Source organism: Perna viridis, chromosome 13, assembly GCF_037379345.1.
Source record: "Perna viridis isolate PV_CMFRI_1.1 ecotype Kerala chromosome 13, ASM3737934v1, whole genome shotgun sequence".
Taxonomy (NCBI): Eukaryota; Metazoa; Mollusca; class Bivalvia; order Mytilida; family Mytilidae; genus Perna; species Perna viridis.
The window spans coordinates 30,678,994-30,700,774 of NC_142457.1; the positions used below are offsets into that span (position 1 = coordinate 30,678,994).

The 21,781-nt window shown below is 32.8% G+C and overlaps 1 protein-coding gene across 2 annotated transcripts in view; it reads left to right on the forward strand.

Moving 5' to 3' along the window:
- Positions 1-21,781, forward strand: part of LOC148600308 (uncharacterized) — a 65,545-nt gene that overhangs the window by 38,271 nt on the left and 5,493 nt on the right. For both annotated transcript variants that reach the window (XM_088557827.1, XM_088557828.1), the window contains exons 20-27: positions 77-266; positions 547-601; positions 2,289-2,542; positions 8,070-8,152; positions 9,519-9,603; positions 10,174-10,287; positions 17,858-17,960; positions 19,401-19,575. In XM_088557827.1, the coding sequence (XP_088413953.1) occupies positions 77-266; positions 547-601; positions 2,289-2,542; positions 8,070-8,152; positions 9,519-9,603; positions 10,174-10,287; positions 17,858-17,960; positions 19,401-19,575 (1,059 nt within the window). The remainder of the gene's footprint in view (positions 1-76; positions 267-546; positions 602-2,288; positions 2,543-8,069; positions 8,153-9,518; positions 9,604-10,173; positions 10,288-17,857; positions 17,961-19,400; positions 19,576-21,781) is intronic.

Genomic DNA, 21,781 nt, shown 5'->3' on the forward strand with positions numbered 1-21,781 from the left:
TAATGAAAACTTTTAAGTGGTTAGTGAGATCTGAATATTTAACATTATCTCTAGTTGCTGTATAAACTGTTTGCAGGAGTGTAGCAGCTGGGAAGAGACAAGAGAACAACCACAAAGACCAGCTATTTACTATCCAGAAAGATGTGGTGCGCGTTCTCCGTGCAATAATGCATTTCCGAGACCATGTTTGTACACTGATGCAGAAAGAAAACTTGAAGGACTTGGTACACAACATGCAACAGTTGGGGTCACTTATTCCTGATAAGGTATTTTATACTTCATATATATATATATTTGCTGAAAAAAAAAACATGTTTTAAAAAAGAATGGATATGATAAACACCAATGAATGCACCTGCATATAACCTACATCCACAAAATAATAAATACATTCAGAAATCCAACAAGTGTGAACACATTTTGACCTAACTCTGAAAAACAAACTTCTTTTCTTTTCTCATCATTTCACTCAGTTTCAGATTTTAAAGAAAAATGTATAAAGGCACAAAAGTAGCTTTAAATATATCATATCCTTTATATTGACAGTTAGCTCCAGATCCTAAGGATGTCCTGAGTCACCTTGTATCAGATGTTGTCGATTGTAAGTGTTGTAGAAGAAAAAAAAAACAGGAAATTTTTCCGTTATTTATCAATCAATCATTGATTCACCATTATGTATTTAAGATATGATTGAGATTTTTATAAAACATCTTAAGTGTAAATTTTTGTAAGGATCAGGCAAAATGGGAAAAAATCAGAAACATGCATGTCAAAACTCCACCAATTTGAAAATAAAATATCACTCAAGGATGCTAAAGAGTCTTATTGGCCTAGAATTCAACTGAAAATTAGTCATAAGGTGTTGAATAATTTAATTGTGAATTTGAGGACTTGATCCATAACAAATGGAAAAATCATCAGGTCTTCTGATAATTCTTGAATTGAGAGGACCGAAAAAATTGCTTGCAGCTTACCAATATCAGATATTCTGTCTAATTTTGAACTTTTTGGTCACTTTCTGGTCATATTTTTGGCAAGGAAATGTTATCCACACCCGAGAAAAAAAAAAACTTCATATTCAGTGAACAGTTATTTATTTAGTGTAGAAATAGTTTCTGGATGTAAACTTGTATGAAAAAAACAACAAAATTTACAATTCTCAGCAGTTTTTCCTGAATGACGTAAAATTATGATGAATTCATTACAACGAACTAATGCCACAAATTGTTACTATTCCTTTTATTTATATATTTTACTATGTTATGAACAACTTTTTATAATTCAAACAAAGTTGATATTTTAAGGCAATATTAATGCCCCTACACCTTTTTATTAATGCTAAACAAATATGATTGATCTTTTATCTTTCATCGAAAACTTCAGTAGGAAGAGACTTTGAGTGTAGATAACCAGAAATGTCGAAGTTACTTTATAGAAGTGCTACAAAAATATAGTATTTGATTTTATTATATAGATAGCAGTATTTTATCGAATGTTCCCACTGTAATAAGTTCGATAATTCACACTGTTAAAATATTTCACTCTTGGACTTTCTCTCGCCAAAATGCCACAACATAGATATCAATCTGCCAAACACAGAATTTAAAATTCATGTTGAAAATATCAATAAATTATGGGAAAAATCTGTATAATAAATAGGATAATCAGTATGGTGAATAACTAAAATATCACTCCTGTCGAGAATGCTTGAGGATTTAACTGGTGCCTGGAACAAGCTCCACACACTCGTTAAATCTAGGCGTTCTTCGGCTGCTGATAATATTTTGGTTATTCACTCTTTCCAATTAATTACCCTATTAATCATTAACTGTTTAAAACTTGTATGTACTAGTCAATTTGGCTGCTTGAAAATGGTATTTTAAATGTCTTAAATTCATTATTTTATAACCATGTTTTGCATGAAATGAATATGGTGGCATGCGACTTGCAAAAATATATTTTTAAATTTTGGTCATGCATAAGTTTTAACCTTAAAAAATTGTATAGGGAGATATCCCTTCAAAAATTCTCACAATGCAAAAGATTTGCAGAGATATTGTTATTTTTGCATCTTGTTTTTACAAGAATAAGGTAATTTATTACCATTTTAAGCTGAAAATTCAAATAAGATGGGAGGGAATTTTACATGAATGCAGCGAAATCTCCCTCTTTGACACCTGCATGTAAGCTGGATATTGTTGATTTTTTTATGAAATACTTGAAGGCTTTCACTAAAAGTTGGAGACATAACACATATGCCTGAATTACTCTTTCCTTTTCTTAATCAGACATGCACAAAATGGAGGTGATAATATCCAATGCTTTCCTGGCTATGAGGATGATGATAAAGGGCTCTGTGCCTGACCCAATGGAACAAGCCCAGCGTAGGGTTGTTGAGGCCAAGGTTAAGGTGAAAGATGCTCAAACTAGAATGACAACAATGGATACTGCTAAAACTGAGACTGTCCAGTTGGCTCGGAGACTAATGCTGGCTAAGGAAAAACTTGTAAAACTTGAACAGGTTACTGATGAAGAAGCTAAGGTCAGTTTGAATATATAAACCTACATAAGGATAAAACAATATTTGACATTAAAGTATCACTGTACAAAGACAAATCACTTTAATTTCTTGTTTTGTTTTGTTTTGTTTTGTTTTGTTTGTAAAAACAAATGAGGAACGCAGATATTTTATTGCTTTTATGACGAGGGAGCTTTTTACACAGCAGTGTTCTCCCCAGGCCATTATAGCACTGTACTTTGCAGTTTTTTAAGTCTCTAATACATTTAGCTCTTAGTAATTAGGTCCCTTATATTCTTGCATGACATCCAAATACCAGTTGTAATTTAAAGTCTCTCTATACTCGGCGTCACATAGTGAGCACTCCATAGTTTTGTAACCTATGCCATATTTTGTTCTGTTTGTGTTTTCCTTATGGCGATTCACTGGTAAAAAAATTGAGAGCCGTGCATACATGTATATATCAAATGAAAGCTAATAAAACACTTTTCAATGCATGAACTTATTAGAGAAAAAAATAAAAACACAAGAATAAATGTCACCATGGAAACCACACAGAAATCATGTAAAAATGCATAAAAACTGACAAAAATATACCCACTTTAAGCTTCAAAATGACAGATTTCCTGCGAAAAATACAAACATTTTTTTTCGGATTTTCTTGCTTTGGACAATGAGCTTTTTGAATAATCACATTTCCTATGGGCATCGCCGGTTAGATTTTAAGCTATTTTACCTCCCAATTCCACTCACCAATTTGTACAGGGTAAAAAATTCACTTACTTTCCTTTTCACATGTTGGACAGGCAGCCATTGAAAATAGTTCCTTACAACAATGAAAATAAATGTAACATAGCCAAACACTTGCCCTTGTTTACTTTTTCAGAAAAAAACAACAAATAAAATAATATCTTTATTTATAATCACCATAGCAACCATCAATTTTCAATTATTTACTTTTTCATCCCTAGCCAAAATTGCGAAACTAAATGAAACTGTGGAATGCTAGCTTAAGCATTCGGCACATTTTTTTTTATTTTAAAGAACCTCAGATTCAGATGGAGTACTTAATTTCGAATAATTTGATATATAATATGCCTATACAGTGTTCACAGATACATGTACAATGTATGAATTAAAAATGTAGGTTACCATCTGCATATCCATACAGGAATACACATTGCATGTAATAAAGGTCTGCATGTCAATCTATCTTTACATGCCTAAAAGATATTCTTGACTTTAAAAAAATGCAAAAAATGATTATCTTAATGAATAAAAAGGTTCAACCTACTATTTTCTTTAATAAAAATGGATATTTATATCTTAATTATCTAATTATCAATGCTATACCTCAACAAACATACTGTTTATGGAAAAAAATTATAACTTATGGTCTAAAGGGAGATAATCTCACTTTACTTCAACTGCTTGTTTCCACCTGTCAGATTTTTTTTATAATAGGCCAACCAAAATATTGCTTTAAAAAATAATTTAAGTACAGTAGCACTCACAGTTGCATCCTCACAAGTACATGACGTCATGAACGTTACCACGATGTCATCTTCAGTACTATTTCTCACTGTTGAAAAATGCCTTCTAAAGGACCTCTGAGAATCAGAAGTAAACGCAGGAGAGCCACTTTTTTTACAATACAAAATAATCCGGCCAAAGAATCAAAGCTTGGAGCAATTAATACAGAGTCAACTTCCACAGAAGCCTGTCCTACCTTGGATATTGATGAGGTGGTGGAACCAACTTTTCAAAGGCCCAACAGGTTATTATATGAGACAGTGGTTTCAGCTGTGCAGGATCCTTATATCATTCCATTCCGGCTTCGCCCTAAAAAAGAAAATAAACCAGGACAGGACTTCTGTGCTGAATATTACAATGGTTCGCAAGAAAATATCATTTGTAATTTTGCACTGCTATCAAAGTTAATTTCAGCATGCTTTATGCATAAATGCAAAACTCCAAGGCCCTACATATATATAGCCAAGAGAATGGGACTATGTATTTCTGTCTCAATTAGGTGCAAAAAATGTTCCTTTAGCATCAGGGACTTTAAATTATATACGGAATGCACAAAAGCAAGTCGTGGACCAGCCCCTGGATCATTAAATGAAGGACTAGTGCTTTCAACAACAAAAACCAAGGTTGGTCCAAGTGACCTGTCATTCATTCTGACATGTCTGAATATCAAAACGCCAGCATTATCGCACTTATATAAAAAAATGAACAGTGTATGTGACAGCATGCAAAAACTGAATGAAAATTCAATGTTGGAAAACCAACAATTTGTGTTAGCATTTAATAATATATTGGGACTCAGAAATGAAGTTGATGTAGAAACAGACACATCATATAACAACAGGATAGCGTTAGGCTATGAGGCTGGAACGCAGGCCTTTGCACCTGTTCTGGAGAAGAACACTGGGCGAAGCTTACCAATCGCTTCGTCTGTTGCAAACAAACTTTGTTCCAAAAGGAACAAAAATTGTAATCATATGAATAAAAAATTATGTAAAAAAAATTATGGTACTGATGAGTCTATTTCCTCTTGCGAAACAAAACTGGCCCACAAAAATTTAGAACATATTCATAACACTAAAATTTTGAAAATAAGATCAGTAACCTCCGATGCATGCTCGCAAGTTAGGAAAGTCGTTAGGAACTGTTCTGTATCTTTCGGATATCCCATACAGCATTACCATTGTTTCGTTCATAAAATGCGTACAGTTCAAAAAAACATACAAACAGTTAAGATAACCTCGCCTCTCCCATCGAACTATGACAGAGACTTCTTTAGGCGAAAATTGGCAACTTGTATAAGAGGCAGAGTGCGATTGGAATTGGTACGCATTAAGAAATTAGTAAATGTGGACCAATTTGTTGATTGGGCTAATACAGCAATAAAAAACATAATTCCATGTTTCAGTAATCGTCACCAAAACTGCAGAAGAAATTCATTTGTTTGCTGTGCCCATTTGGCTAAATATAGTACAAAATTCTTGCCGTATGGGAAACATTTGTCACTTAGCAGAGAAGACGAGTCAAATTTAATGCAATCACTTCTAAGGTCTCTATCTTTGGATATTTTACAGAAGATATCTCGTCTTCTAAATACTAATCAAACTGAGAGTATGCATAGGAGGGCTTTCACATATGCCCCTAAAAGTACGCTATGGAGCAGAAATTTTGAATGTCTTTGTCATTCGGCATTACACAGTTCAACATTTGGCACAGGAAGGTCAACTTTACTCCTAGCAAGGGCACGCGGTATAAAATTTTCAAAAACTGACCCCTTATTTAGGCAAATGGTGAAAAGAGATGATAATGCTCTTTATCACCGAAAGAGGAAACAGACTCCTGAGTATAAAAACCAACAACATATTTCAAAAAAAAGGAAATGCAATAGGAAAATTAATGAGAACTCTGTCTACGGGAGTTCAAATATAAAAATACAGGAGGAAATGAATTATGCAATAAACGAAAACATATAGTTGCATTTCCTTAACAAACATGTTTGTTTCTTACCTGCCTTAAATGAGACACTTCCCATACCCATAGTGACCTACACACTTCTTATCAAATTTGCAAATGGTTCTTTGAACATTTATATGTGCTGGTTCGTAACTTAAATACTGCACATTTACACACTTTTTAACGTGACACTTGTGTGAAACATGAAAGTCAAGGTTTTCAAGTAAAAAGTTGTTAGTAACAAAATATATGAGCCGGTGCACAGTGAGAGTAATGTGTCTCCCTCTGAACGTAGGCCTTATAATCCCATACCCATCTCGGTCACAAGAACCATACCAGATATGACAACCTTGACTGTCTACATTATATTTATATAATTTAGACTTTAAAAGTTCTTTCTCATTCTCAGAAAGCTCTTCTTTATATATAAATGACATGAATTCTATATAAACAAACAAAGCATTCACTACAAGTAAGGGAATCTCAACATAAGCTGAAAGGAGGAAACATAAGCAATAAAAAAAAGCAGGGTACTGATACAAAAATGTATAACTGGGTACAATAAACCCTTAAAACCATTATATTGGAATTTTACTCTGAAAATAAAAGTTTCCCTAACTAAACATTTACAGATCTGGACTGAAACATGAATAACCAGCGATAATTTTAAAAAATTCAGTAGCAAATTTCCCTGTTTAAGTGCGCACTCCATAGTTTTGTAACCTATGCCATATTTTGTTCTGTTTGTGTTTTCCTTATGGCGATTCACTGGTAAAAAAATTGAGAGCCGTGCATACATGTATATATCAAATGAAAGCTAATAAAACACTTTTCAATGCATGAACTTATTAGAGAAAAAAATAAAAACACAAGAATAAATGTCACCATGGAAACCACACAGAAATCATGTAAAAATGCATAAAAACTGACAAAAATATACCCACTTTAAGCTTCAAAATGACAGATTTCCTGCGAAAAATACAAACATTTTTTTTCGGATTTTCTTGCTTTGGACAATGAGCTTTTTGAATAATCACATTTCCTATGGGCATCGCCGGTTAGATTTTAAGCTATTTTACCTCCCAATTCCACTCACCAATTTGTACAGGGTAAAAAATTCACTTACTTTCCTTTTCACATGTTGGACAGGCAGCCATTGAAAATAGTTCCTTACAACAATGAAAATAAATGTAACATAGCCAAACACTTGCCCTTGTTTACTTTTTCAGAAAAAAACAACAAATAAAATAATATCTTTATTTATAATCACCATAGCAACCATCAATTTTCAATTATTTATTTTTTCATCCCTAGCCAAAATTGCGAAACTAAATGAAACTGTGGAATGCTAGCATAAATAACATACTGTTAAAATTTGAATAAAAATATTTTCTACGACTTTATTGACACCTACCATCGTTTAAATTGTCTTAAATGACTTGCTCATTCGTTTAGCCAAACGGCTTCTCCCTAAACAAGTCGCGTATTAGCTTAAATCATTCGTAACAAATCCTTACGGGAAAATCCCATACTAATATCCACCATGTTGGTTTCTACGGGACGATTTGTTTACAAACGAAGTTCGTAAGTTCCCGTCGAACTCCGGTGACAATCATCTGCTTGATCAACTTCTCGGTATTGTACGTTGTTCGCGTAAAATAAATCCGAGATATCCGAAATAATGCCGAAATGCATTCTGGGTCCTTCGGTTTATGGACAAACCATTTAAACGTAAACAACATCTCCTAGCAACCCAATCACTGTAAACATGGCCGACTTTTTACAATTTAAATATTGGCACCGAGAATTAAAATCTGACCGGAATTTAACGATTCAATGTTTAGGGAGAAGCCGTTTGGCTAAACGAATGAGCAAGTCATTTAAGACAATTTAAACGATGGTAGGTGTCAATAAAGTCGTAGAAAATATTTTTATTCAAATTTTAACAGTATGTTATTTATGTTACGCCGAGTATAGTACTACTTTTTCTTCTGTCTTATGTCAAAGTTCATTAGAGATTATGGGCCATATGATGCCCCTATACATGTATGTTTGACTAAATTTTCAGGATAAGAAATACCATGGCCTGTTGGACAGGTACCATATGGTGTGGCAGATGTATAACAGACTTCAGAAAGACATGGATGTTTTGTGAGTAAAGCTGTAGAATAACAAGTCAGCAGTCCTTTTCACAAAAGTTTGTTAGTATAAAATTGGTCATAAGTTATAGCATTTCAATATTCTGATCTATTATGATGTCTAACCTATGACTGATTTTACGCTTATGTATTTTTTTGAAAACATTGCAAAATGGATGTTGTGCTTAGCCCTAAGGAGACCTAGGGTAAGGGACATAACTCTTGAAATCAGTGATATGTTTGTATCATGTTCAATTTTACCAGAGCCTATCAAGCTTTCAATTGAAACAGAATGAAATCAGTCCAAGTTACTTTGATGCTTATATGAGATTGATGTAAAATGCTGAATACAAGCATTCTAATGATTAGTAAGAGTTGTGTCCCTTATCCTAGGTCTACCTGCCACATATGAAAATCTTCTGGCAATTTATATATATTGATAATATGATATTATGGGCATTACACACTTTTTTGGAATACCCTAAGTAAATATGTGTTATTACAGTACCTGAACTGATCCGTGCAACAAAAATTGCGATCAGTCATCGATCACCAATCAGTGTCCGGTCAGTCATCGATCCGTCAAATCGATCCATTTAACTGGTGATCACATCACATGACCACAGAGCGGTCAATGTATTTTACGGTTTCTGTTGTTTTCTTTGTCAATTTTACACAAATTTACAATAGATTTAAACCTCAATTTATACTTTTATTTTACATTTCTTTAATTCAAAATATATCTTACGTCATTTTACATAACAAAACTGCTATCAGATCGGTCATTGGTCATCGGTCATCGATCCGTCAACGATCAATCAGTCAACAGTCATCGATCCGTCAAATTGTCATGCGGATCAGTTCAACGACTGCATTTAGGGCATATAAATGAGGAGGTACAGATCTTTTCTTGGACTACAACCAACGGTACATTACCTTTCAAAAAAATTTCAAGATTTTAGATAGACTGCTTGATTCTCCCATATTGATATTGTCTTATATGAGAGATTTGAACATATCAGTAATTTTTTGGGGGGTATAATTCAAATTTTTGATATTTTTTACGGACAAAAATAGTAAATTAGAATCAAATTCAGCATTTAAAATTTTTTCATACTATTTTTACCTGAGTAGAGCTAATAGATTAATTTGTGAAATTCATGTGAATTGTAACTTCATTAGACTTTCATGTGAAGTTCATGTTAAGTGAATATCGCATGAAAGTCACATGAATTTCATATGAAGCTAGATTCACATTTAATTACATGTGAACAATGTTTGCCTGTGTCTTATAGGGTTTTTGTATAGTGTTTAGTATTCCATGAGATCATCTGTTTGGTAATTTTGTTATTATCCTTTATATGTTATATTTTTTACAGACAAACAGATTTTCAATCCAGCATTGAAGAGAAAATCAAAGAACAAGATGATCTGATGATCACCAATGTAAAACTTGCTCCTAAGGTAAGTCAAGGTAACAGACAATCTGATGATCACCAATGTAAAACTTGCTCTTAAGATAGGTCAAGGACACTGGCATGGGAACTGTCCTGAAATAATAGAAACATATGAAAATTGATCGGCAATTGTGACTCAGAAATGCATTGCAAAAAATGTGTATGAAATATATATTTATGACAGGCAGTTAATTTTGATATATTGCAAGAAATACATATTTTTGACAGTTTTTTTTTGTTGTAATAATTAATTTGAGATAAATACTGTAATCTGATTAGTTAGAATAATTTTGTTAATTATCTCAATGGAAAAAAATATTGACATGTCCCTATTCAGTTAAATTCAGAGCTACTTTTCTCATGTTTAAAGATAAAAATATGTTTTAAAATTAATTAATAAGAGCACAAATTTGCACTTATGCAAAAACAATATGTACGTGAAAAATTTGTTATTTTTTTCAATAGACAAAATTTTTATTATTGCCAATTCTTACATGCAAGAAGACTCTTTTGCAAAAAAGTTTAACAAAATACATGTCATTTATATGTTGATTATTTTTTTTTTTGTTTTTTTCAGAAAAAGGAGAACACTGAAAAAGATCTTAAGCTCTCCATTACCAATCTGAAAGATAACTTGCGTCTCCTGGAGAAGGCTTACGAAGATAACAAGATATCCAAAGATTTGTATTTGGTATGATTTAGTGTAGAATGTCTATAACCGGGGCCAGGGGGTCTAAAATCTAAGATTTACTATGTAAGTATTGGAACATCCCCTCTCTTTCTGCCCCACCCCATTATAGTTTAGCTAAACAACCCCTTCCCAATCTTATTTCAACTACTACCAAACACCTGTAATGCCTTTACTAAAAAAGCGGGGCGAGGTCAAATATGGAATTGGATTGGTATGTTTATAGTAGTTTAGAGATAATCCGTTTCTTCCGGACCTCACATACTTTTGATGTAGTCTTCATGGTATATATATTTAGTTAAATCAGTAAATGATATTACTGTGGTACAGTTCATCTGCATATTGCATATAAAGGGAGATAAATTTTTGTTAATAATAATAGGAAAGGGTAATACCAAACCATTTGTTTACAAATAGTGATGCTATATTTAGATTAAATTCTTTAATGTGCTTCTTGAGAGATTTCATTGAAAAATAGTAAACAACTTTTAATTCATTTGATAACATCCAGTTTCCTTTAAATCGAAGTTGACTGGACTATATTGGAAAAATAAGAAGAATGTTACGACCAAAAAAAAATTTACAACTCATAAATTATACAATTCAGAAATCATTTTAAGAATATTTTACTTATGAAATAAAGTATTCATGTAAATAGTGGTACCTGAATATATGCTTATGTCATTGAGAAAAACATGTAATACTGTTAAAGTACTTTAATTCATGATACCAGTTTTTGTGGATTTGAAAAGAAACATAAGTTCATGGATTCTTCAATTCGTGGTTTTGAGGTATTCAGTATACTCATCAATGGGATTGTTCATTTCATTAGGAACCAATTTTCATGGTTTGGATTACGCACGAAATCCATGAAAATTGATACCCCACAACGATAGTACTTTCACAGTAAACTGGTTACAATTTTTTTTAACACCCATCACTTTTTCTTATCATTTTCCTTACAGTAAGTTCTTCTAATGGCAACTTTTTACATTGTACCTCTACTTAAAAGGAACAGGAAACTCACTTACCATATATACTCACCTATAAGTGGGAACCCCCTTCTCAGCCAAAAATTCTGGAATCTAGCCTTGACCCGCTTATAAGTCGGACTGAACTCTGACAGGTTCAACCATCAATGAAATTGAAAGGAAGGGCACAATTTTTGGTGGAAAATGTGAAGAATGATCTTGTCACTTGTGTTTGTTATTTTTGTTTTGTGCTGCTGAATTTTTCACATCCGGGGCATACGTTGTGTCTGATCAACAGAAACACGTGTATGTTTTTTTTTTTTTTTTTTTTTTTTTAAATCAAATTGCTCTGTACATATTTGAAATGATAATAAATATAACAAGCCATTTGAGTTGTCATCATTAATGTTTACTGCTGACCCAAGCATGCGTGTCGGCCATTTTACGATAATTTGTTTGTACAACTAATGACCAGATTAGAATAAGTAAAAACTAAGAACTGCGAAGAACATTTTTTTTAATGAAAACTTGGACACCTATTGAGATCTAAGGATTTTAATAAATTAATTACCCATTAAGGATTGATTGCGCATTAATGTTATAACACCTTTTTACCTGGTAATTATCTGTAATTCTGTTTTCTTATTAATCAAGTCCATCAAGACGGTTCTCTTCGACATGTACACCATACCTATTATCGTTATATTGTTATGAAATTACCATTTAAAATCCAATTTTAATTATTTCTTAGCATTGCAAATATTGCATGTAAACTACGGTACATCGCTTAGTCATGTTTCATGCCATCTTTTGGGTTTTCTGATATATTCAACAACCATGTGACATGCAAGTGAGAATAACAAACACAAGGAGCTATGCAGGAAATACAAATTTTATTAAAGATAGTTTAGTTGTAAGGCATAATAAAAATAAAACAGCAAATATTCATTTATTTCATCACTTTATAATCATACACATCAATAATAAAGATGACATATAGGTCGACTTTTACAACACACAAATACGGTGCCGATCTGACTGGCGTCATTGTCATGTCAATACCTTGATTCTCCCACTTACTACGACTAGAATTTTTAACCCACGTCAAGATCTCGCTTATAAGTCGGAACCCCTTGTAGTGATTCAAAATTTACTCCCAAAAATCTGACTTATACGCAAGTATATACGGTACTGTAAACCTTCCTGCCTGCCTGCGTGCGTGTGTGCGTTAAAATGCAAGTAATCAACTTTAGGCATAGATCTGTCACTAGTGGGCTCAAAAATGTATTATCCTTCCCATCAATTAAAATTAGGGCTAGGTCTAATTTTGAGTTGTAGTGTTATGTATAGTATTTTTCGTAGATAATTCAACTTCTCCAGACCTCGCATACTACATGTTTTGTCTGTTAGGATTATATGTTTAGTCAAATTTATAAAAATATTATACATGGTATAGATCATTTGCATATTTTATTTCCAACAGGGAGATAAATTTTTGTGTTAACCTTTTTGTTACTATTTAGAGTGAAGGGTATTACCAAACCATTTGTTTACAAACAGAAGGCTGCTATAATTAGATATGGGGATTCCATACATTCTACTCATTGAATAAAATGGCATTCAGTTGCTTTTATTTAAATGTTTTACTGGACGCAACTCTTGCATAGATACTTCAAGTTATTTAAGTATTTAAAATGCCATTTTTTTTCTTCACATTTCTAATTTTTCAGGCAAAATAAGCTTTTTTAAACATATATATCTTTTTTATTCCTCTTTCTATATCCATTCTGCTTTTTTTTTCTTTTTCTTTTTTTTTTATCTTTGTTAAAAATTAAAAGATCTTTCCAATTTCAATTATGAAACTCATTAATGATAATATTACAAATTTTATCCTGCAGTTCCTAACACTTGAAAGGACTAATTCTGATAATTCAACTTAGAGAGTCATTCTTAGACAGCAGAGATAAAAATTACCAACAGCCCAGTAGCCTATGGCTACTAGATTTTTAGCTGGGCTACCAAACTTTTCGGTATAATTTAGTATAACAAATAGAAAATATTAAACAAAAATATGGTCAGGGCTACCAGCTTGTATTTCCTGGATGCAAACAAAGAATTAGAATTCTGGTTGTTTTTATTTATATTGATTGTAAACACACACATGGCAGGAGTATTTTGCTTGGTCAAAGATTCAGCAAATGCTGTAGGCTATACAGGGTGCAGATCACAAATTGGATCACTAGGTCACGGACCAACATTAAATCATGTGTGATGCTTTTAATGAATGAACATGGTCACATGACAACTAATTTACCCAAATGCACCATGACCCACATTCATGGGTATGACTATAACAGGAAACTGTGTAAATGCTTTGATGCTTTTCACCATCTGTGAGGGACCTTAAATGATAGCCAAGGACTTTAAGAAACCTGTCAGTCCATCATGCATTACAAATACCACATATAAATGCAAACCGGGTCTAACAGTATTGAGTATATATGTTAGCAAGAAAATGACAATTAAACCAAGTATAGGTACAGTCAGCTGATTGTCAGTGTCGCTCATATCATGCAATTGATTGGCTAACACTGTGTTATGAAAAATTTTGTGGGATTTTAGTGGTTTATATCTAAAAAGATAGTCAAATTATTTACTCTGAGCCACGATATCCTAGCTTTATAACACACAAAATGAAGGGTGTAACAGATATATGGAAAGTGCTATCTTTTTCCACTTCATTGATATAGTTTTAATTAACAAAATGCAATTCTCCTTGTAGTAATTAATGCACCAACTTCCATAAAGTTTAAATTACCATAGGCAGATTCTAAATGATGTTACAAACGAACCAGTGGTCCATTATTCTTGAAAGTTTCGGTTGAATATATCAAAAGTCTTTCTTAGAATTTCTTAATCCCCCTCCTTACTGTGTAGCACATTAAGCAAGTTTTTGTAAAAATCAGGCAAAATGGAAAAATTAGAAAACACACCAATCTGACAGTATAATTTCACTCAAGGATGCTTTCCCTGTTTGAAAATACTCAGCATCACTGTATTTGCTCAGAAATGGTTCAGTATAGAATGTTCCAAAAAATGAGGTTTTTGACAGAGGTATTTGCCCTTGACATGTTCATTTTCAGTGCATTTCAGTGAAGTTATAACTCAATTTACCAAAATGAAATAAAAAATCTTGTTTTTTTTCCTTTGTTATGGTGCAAATTACACTTTATAAAGGTGGATTTTTCATACCATGTTTCACCCCACTGCCAGAGAATGACACTTAAACACTGAAGATTTTTGACAGTTATAATAAATAAGGAGTTTCTTATTTAGCTGTCCCCCCCCTGTAACTGGAACTGTAATATTTCCAGTATCTGACCAGCCAAAAATGAAAAGGATGTTGCTAGATTAGTCTAAGGGTTATAAAATGTAAAGTATGGCAAAGTGCTGGCTCATTTCATTATCTGAGTATAAACTTTGTAAAAAATATGCTAAGTCATATTGTGAATTGGACCGTTATTCAATAGATAATCCAATTCGTCCGGACCTTAGCTACTATTTTATTTTTTTCATTGCTATTTATGTCCAGTTTAATTTGATATACAATTTTAGTGGTACAGATAATTTGCATAAATATTTCATTTCCTAAGGGAGTTAAAATGTGTTGTGTTTTTTTTTTACTATTTATAGGAAAGGGTTTTACCGGACTAATGTTTACAGTTTGTTGCATTTTTTAGATAAGGGGATTGATTTAATATTGACTGTATTGTACTGTTCATTTCCTTAATTGATCTGCAGTTACAACATTTTTGACCAGGAGTTTAAATTCGAGTTCTAGACATTTTTGCATTCTGAATGACAGGTCTTCAATAAGAGGAAATATAAAGTATGGTTGGGTCAGAACTTGGGTAAATGAATTTTCAATAGTCCTTCATCAGAAATTGAGGGTCCCAAACCTCCGACTGGCACCAATTTGAACCCTTTTTGACAAAGAAATCATTATTCAGGGTCTCCTAGTCTGGTCCCTATCTAAATATTTGCAGGACTACTTAAAGTGGACAGAAAAAAGTGGCTTTGGGAAAAGTCAAATTTTGTTTATGCAGCAAATATTTCCAAATTTTCTCTAGGGGGCAGCCCATCAGATGAGTGACTTTACCTCCTCCACTTAATTTTCAGGAAGCCGTGGTTAAATTTTGGACTATTGGTATATAAAGGTTGTCTTTAGTTTTTGTCTTTGTTGCCCTTAAAAGTCTTTCCAATAGGATTGATTGATTGATTATTGGGGTTTAACACCGGAGCAGCAATATTTCAGCGATATTCATGCATACTTTCCAGTAGGAGTTCCCTCAGAATGTTATTTATAAGTAATGCAATTTTTTTTTATACAAATTAGCTTAAGGTTTTGATTACAAATTATTGTTTAATTTTCTTCATTAAGTGTTGATCTCTGTAAAGAATCAGGCAGGGGGTAAAACATGGTATGAAAAAACAAACCATTTCGAAAGTTTAATTTTACTATTTGCACCATTAGAATCAAGGAAAAAGGCAAGTAATGATTTCAATGAAATGCATATGAAAATGGACATTTCAAAGGCAAATAACACTCTTTTCTAAGATTTTATTGAAAATGTTCTAAGAAAATCCAGTGATGCAGAGATCAAATAAAGGTTTTTTTTTCTTTTTTCAAATAGAGAAAGTATCCTTGAATGAAATCAAATTGTCAGATCGGTGTGGTTTTGACATGCATGTTTCTGATTTTTGCCATTTTGCCAGATTCTTACAAAAACTTATACTTACCTAGTATACTACTATTTCTACCATTAAGTAGGCATGTTTTTGATCAATTTAGTCTAAGTATGTCAAAACTCTTGCTAGACTCATAAGTTGGTAAAAATACATTCACCAGGATTAATATTTCATTTGCAATATTTAGCAGAACAAATATATATCTTTTAAGATTTAAACTTCCAACCTTTGAACTTCAACATATCTTTGTCCTGTTATTTTTTTGTTTATGTTTCAAAAAATATTTTCGGCACTTTGCGCAAAAGAAAGAAAAAAAGAAAAAATAATGCCAGGACCTACATTTTCTCATGCCCTCCGCCCCCTCTTGGTTTACTGTTAGTGTTGAAGTTGATAACTGAGTGAAAACTTCCTAAAAATTATGCTAAGTCATATAGTGAATTGGACCGTCAATCAATAGGTAATCCAACTTGTCTGGACTTTAGCTACCGTGGTATAGTTTTCATTGTTATATATATCCCGTTAAATTTGTAAAAATAAGTTTAGTGGTACAGTTAATTTGCATATTTTATTTCTTAAGGGAGATAAATTGTTATGTGAATTTAATTATTTTTTTTTGCTATTTATATGAAAGGGTTTTACCAGACTGTTTACAGTTTGTTGCTTTTTTTTAGAGAAGGGGATTTTTTAAAGTTTGACTGTATTGTACTGTTCATTTCCTTAATTAATCTGCAGTTGCAACATTTTTTTACCATGGGATTAAATTTTAGTTCTAGACTTTATTAGGTAGTTAGTTTAGTTAGTTGGTTAGTATATGAGGTTGACATCTACCTCTAAAAAATCACCTTTTGTGGCCTTCTTAACTTGTGACCTCTTGTTCTGTTGTCAAATCTCTGATTTTGATAAAACTCTGTATAAGATAGCCTCATTTTAAAGCACATTCACTCTGCTTGTATATGGAATCAAATTGTGGTTTCCAAAGCTAAAAAATAAAATTACCAGAACCCAAAAATCAGAAAACAGCCAATGACCTTGTATATACAGTTCCTGCATGGTAAGGGTTAAGTATGGTAGGGCCAGGATCTAGGTAAATGTAATTCCAATGGTCCTTCATCATAAATTGAGGGTCCCAGACCTCAGACCAGTGCTAATTGAACCCCTGTTGACAAAGAAATTTTTATTCAGGGTCACTCAATGCTTACAATAGTCTGCTAGTTTAGCCCATAGATGGGAAAAGTCAAATGTTGTTGAAGAAATGTAATTTATGCAGCAAATTTTCCAAATTTTCTTTAAGGTTAGAGTAGGGGGAGGTCAACTAGAAAGGGTTATAAAAAGTTCTAAAGGCCATGTTCTCAGAACAGAATCTGTAAATAGCAGGAGGATGTTTTAGCAAATGTTTTACCATGTAATATACTACTAGTACGACCATAGTGTAGGCATGTTTTGATCAATTTAGCTTAAGGCTTTCCTTAGATGTAAAAAATCTTAATTAAGTATGTCAGAAGTCCATGTCGGCCTTTACACATCTGGTAAAATTCAGTCATCAAGAAATACAGCTCAACCAATATATTTTTATGTCCTTTAAGAATTTAACCTCTCACCTTTTAACTTTGATATTTGAAATTCATTTTTATGCTTTTAGATGGTTACAGCTATGCTAAGAAAGGCCTTGCATATCCCTGAGAAGGCTTGTATCTGTTTGAACAATATGATTTAACCTCTGACCTTTGAACTTTTATGTTTTTAGATGGCTATATCTATGCTAAGAAAGGCCATGTATATCCCCAAGAAGAGACTGAGGTATCTATTTGAACTGTATTATTTTACCTCTGACCTTTGAACTTTTACATTTTTAGATGGCTACAGCTACGCTAAGGAAGGCCATGCATATCCCTGAGAAGAGACTGAAGTATCTATTTGAACAATATATAGCTTTCAAAAATGTAAAAGAAGTTGAAGGTAAAGATTTGACATAGATCGTTAAGCACCTGCAACCCTTTTCACAAAACATATGAGTAAAATAAGTCGTAAGTTGTGACATCACAATACTCAACTCCATTATGACATCATAACTTATAACTAATTTTACACTTATGATTTTTTGTGAAAAGGACCACTTTTTTCTAGGACATTTTATAGTATATGACTGTATGTTTGTCTGCCTGTTCACATTTGTACTATACCTCAAGATATTTTAACAGACTGTATATATTTATGCCTCCATAGGAAAACAATTTCCAATTTCACAATTTCTTCAAACATCTTCTCCTCTGAAACTACTGAATAGATTTGCATGAAACTTAAAATGACATTTTTTTAGAGTATCCCGCACAAAATGACCGTTTGGATATTTGATCGGCTCAAAAAAATGGCCACCATTTCTAATAATAGAACATAGGGGTCAGACAGCAGATTTTCCTAATTTTTACCCCTGATTAACATGATTTGATGCAACCTTTAGGTGCATTGCTTATAGTAACTTCAGCTCTGTCTTGGTGTGTGTTGAGCCTGAAGGGGAAATTAAACATGTTAGTTGAGATGTAGTCATCCTCCTTTATCGTCGTCTGTCGTTGTTATTAAAAAATTTTCAAAACTCTTCTCCTCTGACACTACTCGACCAATTGAAACCAAACATGGTGTTAATGTTCCCTGAGGTGTCCTGCATAAAACTGATGTGCAGATTTTTGATCCATCAAAAAAACATGGCCAGTGTTACTAAAAATAGAACATAGGGGTCAGACAGTAGTTTTTCACATATATCTTCAAAACAGTTATGTTTAGCCAAATTCTGACATTTATCTGTTGTCAGATTTTGGTGAAATCTGTTGACCCATGTTGGAGTTATTGCACTTTTTGGACTTTTTTGCTGTTTTTGATGTTATTACTTTAAAAAATGTTCTCAAAAACTACTATATAGAATTCAATGAAAGTTGGCATTTTTGTTTTTTATGATATTTTTAACAAAATGAACATTTGGATTTTTAATTGTTCTGTGGGAAATGTCAAACCAATAATTTTAGAATCAAAGAATGAAAATTGATATCCACGAGTAGAAGTACATTCACAGTATAATTTTTTGGTCAGTTGCTCTCTGTTCACCAATGCATCATTCAAAAACTTAAATTGGCTTGAAGATTTAAGATTTGTTTTTTTTTATCACATATTACAAGCCTTTGCCTAATTTTTAGACAGAGCTGTAATCCAAACAATGGGTATGCATTTCATGTGTTAATTCATTTGAGGTGTATACCTCATACCTAAAAATGAAACTTTGAAGTGTATACAAACCTGAGGCTAATTTATTTGTTGGTTGAATCTCTCCTGTTATTTAAATGACCCCTGTTTTACTGTTCCCCTTTTGCAAATTCTGGAATGAACACTGTTTATTCTCTGTTTCAGAACGGTTAGAAAATACATTGATTGATCCTGATGTTCCAACAGATGTCAAGGCAGACCTCGAGGTGTACATCAAACGTATGAGGAGTAAAATAAATATTAATATGGATGTCTGGCATAAAAAGATTAAAGAACTGGAGAAAGATAGGAAAAGTCTTAATGAGTCAATCTGGAAACTGTAGGTTTATTTCACAGTTTGGGTAGTAATGGATATGTGTAGGGTACTTGGTTTTTAGGAATAGTCTTTGCACTTAAAAATGATGTTTGCCTTTTTTATATCCCTGCAAACAAAGAATTACCCTCTCTGTTTGTTTACATTTCTTGTAACTGCAACTCTGCCTCAACCCCTTCAAAGACTATGTTTAAATTTTATAGGACTGTTTGGCATTATTGCGCATGAAGGAATATAGTTGCCCCCAATGGGTTCTAAAGTGAGATTATTCAAATTAAGGGATTTACATGTTAAAACCTTCAAAGCACAACTCCTCCTTAACTGCTAAAGGGATTTTGATGGAATTTTATAGGAAAATCGTATGTAGATGTGTATGAAGGAATATATATGGTGTTGATCTCCAAAGGTAAGTAGTATGAACTTAGGTTTACATACATATAACATCATTTGAAGCGAGGATGTTTTATTTGTGAGCTTGCGCGATTTCTAGTTATATCACTGTTTCTCAGTTGTAAGCAGTCCAAATAATCACAATGTGTGCTTGTATAAGAGAGAGTAGGAAAGAAAATAGTATATCAAAGTAATTGACAGATACAACTTTTGAATAATTTAAGGAGTTTGACCTAGGGTAAGGGACACAACTCTTACAAATCATTGGAACCTTTTTATTCAGCATTTTACATCAATCTCATGTAAGCATCAAAGTAACTAGGACTGATTTCAGTCTGTTTCAGATGAAAGCTTTGGTGAAATTAAAAATGATATGAACATATCACTTGTTTCAAGATTTGTTTCCTTTACCTTAAGTCTACCTCATTATGCCATCAATTGCCGTCCATTGTCGTCGTCGTCGTCGTGGACAAATTTTAAAAAATCTACTCTGAAACTACTGGACTGACAGATTTTAAACTTGGCATGATTGTTCCTTAGGGTTTTGTGCACAAAATGACCGTTGGGATTTTTGATCCATGAAAAAACATGGCAGCTGTTACTAAAAATATAACATAGGGGGTCAGATTGCAGTTTTTTGCAAATAACTCAAAAACCATTGCTTTTAGCAAATTCTGTCAGGGTAATATTGTTCAGCATCACGAGACAGACCTATGCCAAAATTTTCAAAACGATTGATCAACTGATGTAGGAGTTATTGCCCCTGAAACAGTTTTTTTTTTTTTTTTTTCGCATGTGCAACTTTGAAAATCTTCTCAAAATCTATTGCACAAAGTTCAATGAAAGTTGACATATATGTTCCTTAGGGTATCCCACACGAATTGACAGATGGGATTGTTGATTCATGAAAAAAACATGGCCGCCGTTACTAGAAATAGAACATAGGGGTCAGATGGCAGTTTTTTGCAAATAACTCAAAAACTGTTGCCTTTAGCAAATTTCTGGTGGGGTAAAATTTTTAAGCATCATGAGAAGGACCTATGCTAAAATTTTCAAAACCATTCATTGACTAATGTAGGAGTTGTGACCCCTGAAACAGTTTTTTTTTTTTTTTTTTTTCACATGTACAACTTTGAAAATCTTCTTCTCAAAAACCATTTAAGATCATTGAATGAAAATGAGCATAATAGTTCTTTAGTGTATTCTGCTCAAAATGACTGTTGTGATTTTTAATCGGTGAATAGATATGGCTGCCTATACTAAAAATGGAACTTATGGGTCATAAGACAGGTTTTTGTGAAAAATTCAATAATTGTTGCCTTTAGCAAAATTCTGGTTCAGATCATGAAAGTGCTATGAAAAGCATTTCTTGCATCTGACAATTTAGTTGATTTTAACTTAGCCTGTCTCATTCCTCAAGTTTTTCAAATAAGCTAACAGTTAACCAGGTGAGCAAATCAGGCTCTCTTGACCCTGTAGTTTGCATTTTTCGCATGTACAAATTTGAAAATCTTCTTCTCAAAATCCATTGCACAGAATTCAATTAAAGTTCGCATTTATGTTCCTTAGGTTATCCCACACAAAATGACTGTTGGGATTGTTGATTCATTAAAAAACATGGCCAACGTTACTAAAAGTAGAACATAGGGGTCAGATGGCAGTTTTTTGCAAATAACTCAAAAACCATTGCCTTTAGCAAATTTCTGGCATGGGTAGAATTGTTAAGCATCATGAGAAGGACCTATGCCGAAATTTTCAAACTAATTCCTACATTGACTAATGTAGGAATTACAACTCCTGAAACAGATTTTTTGTTGTTGTT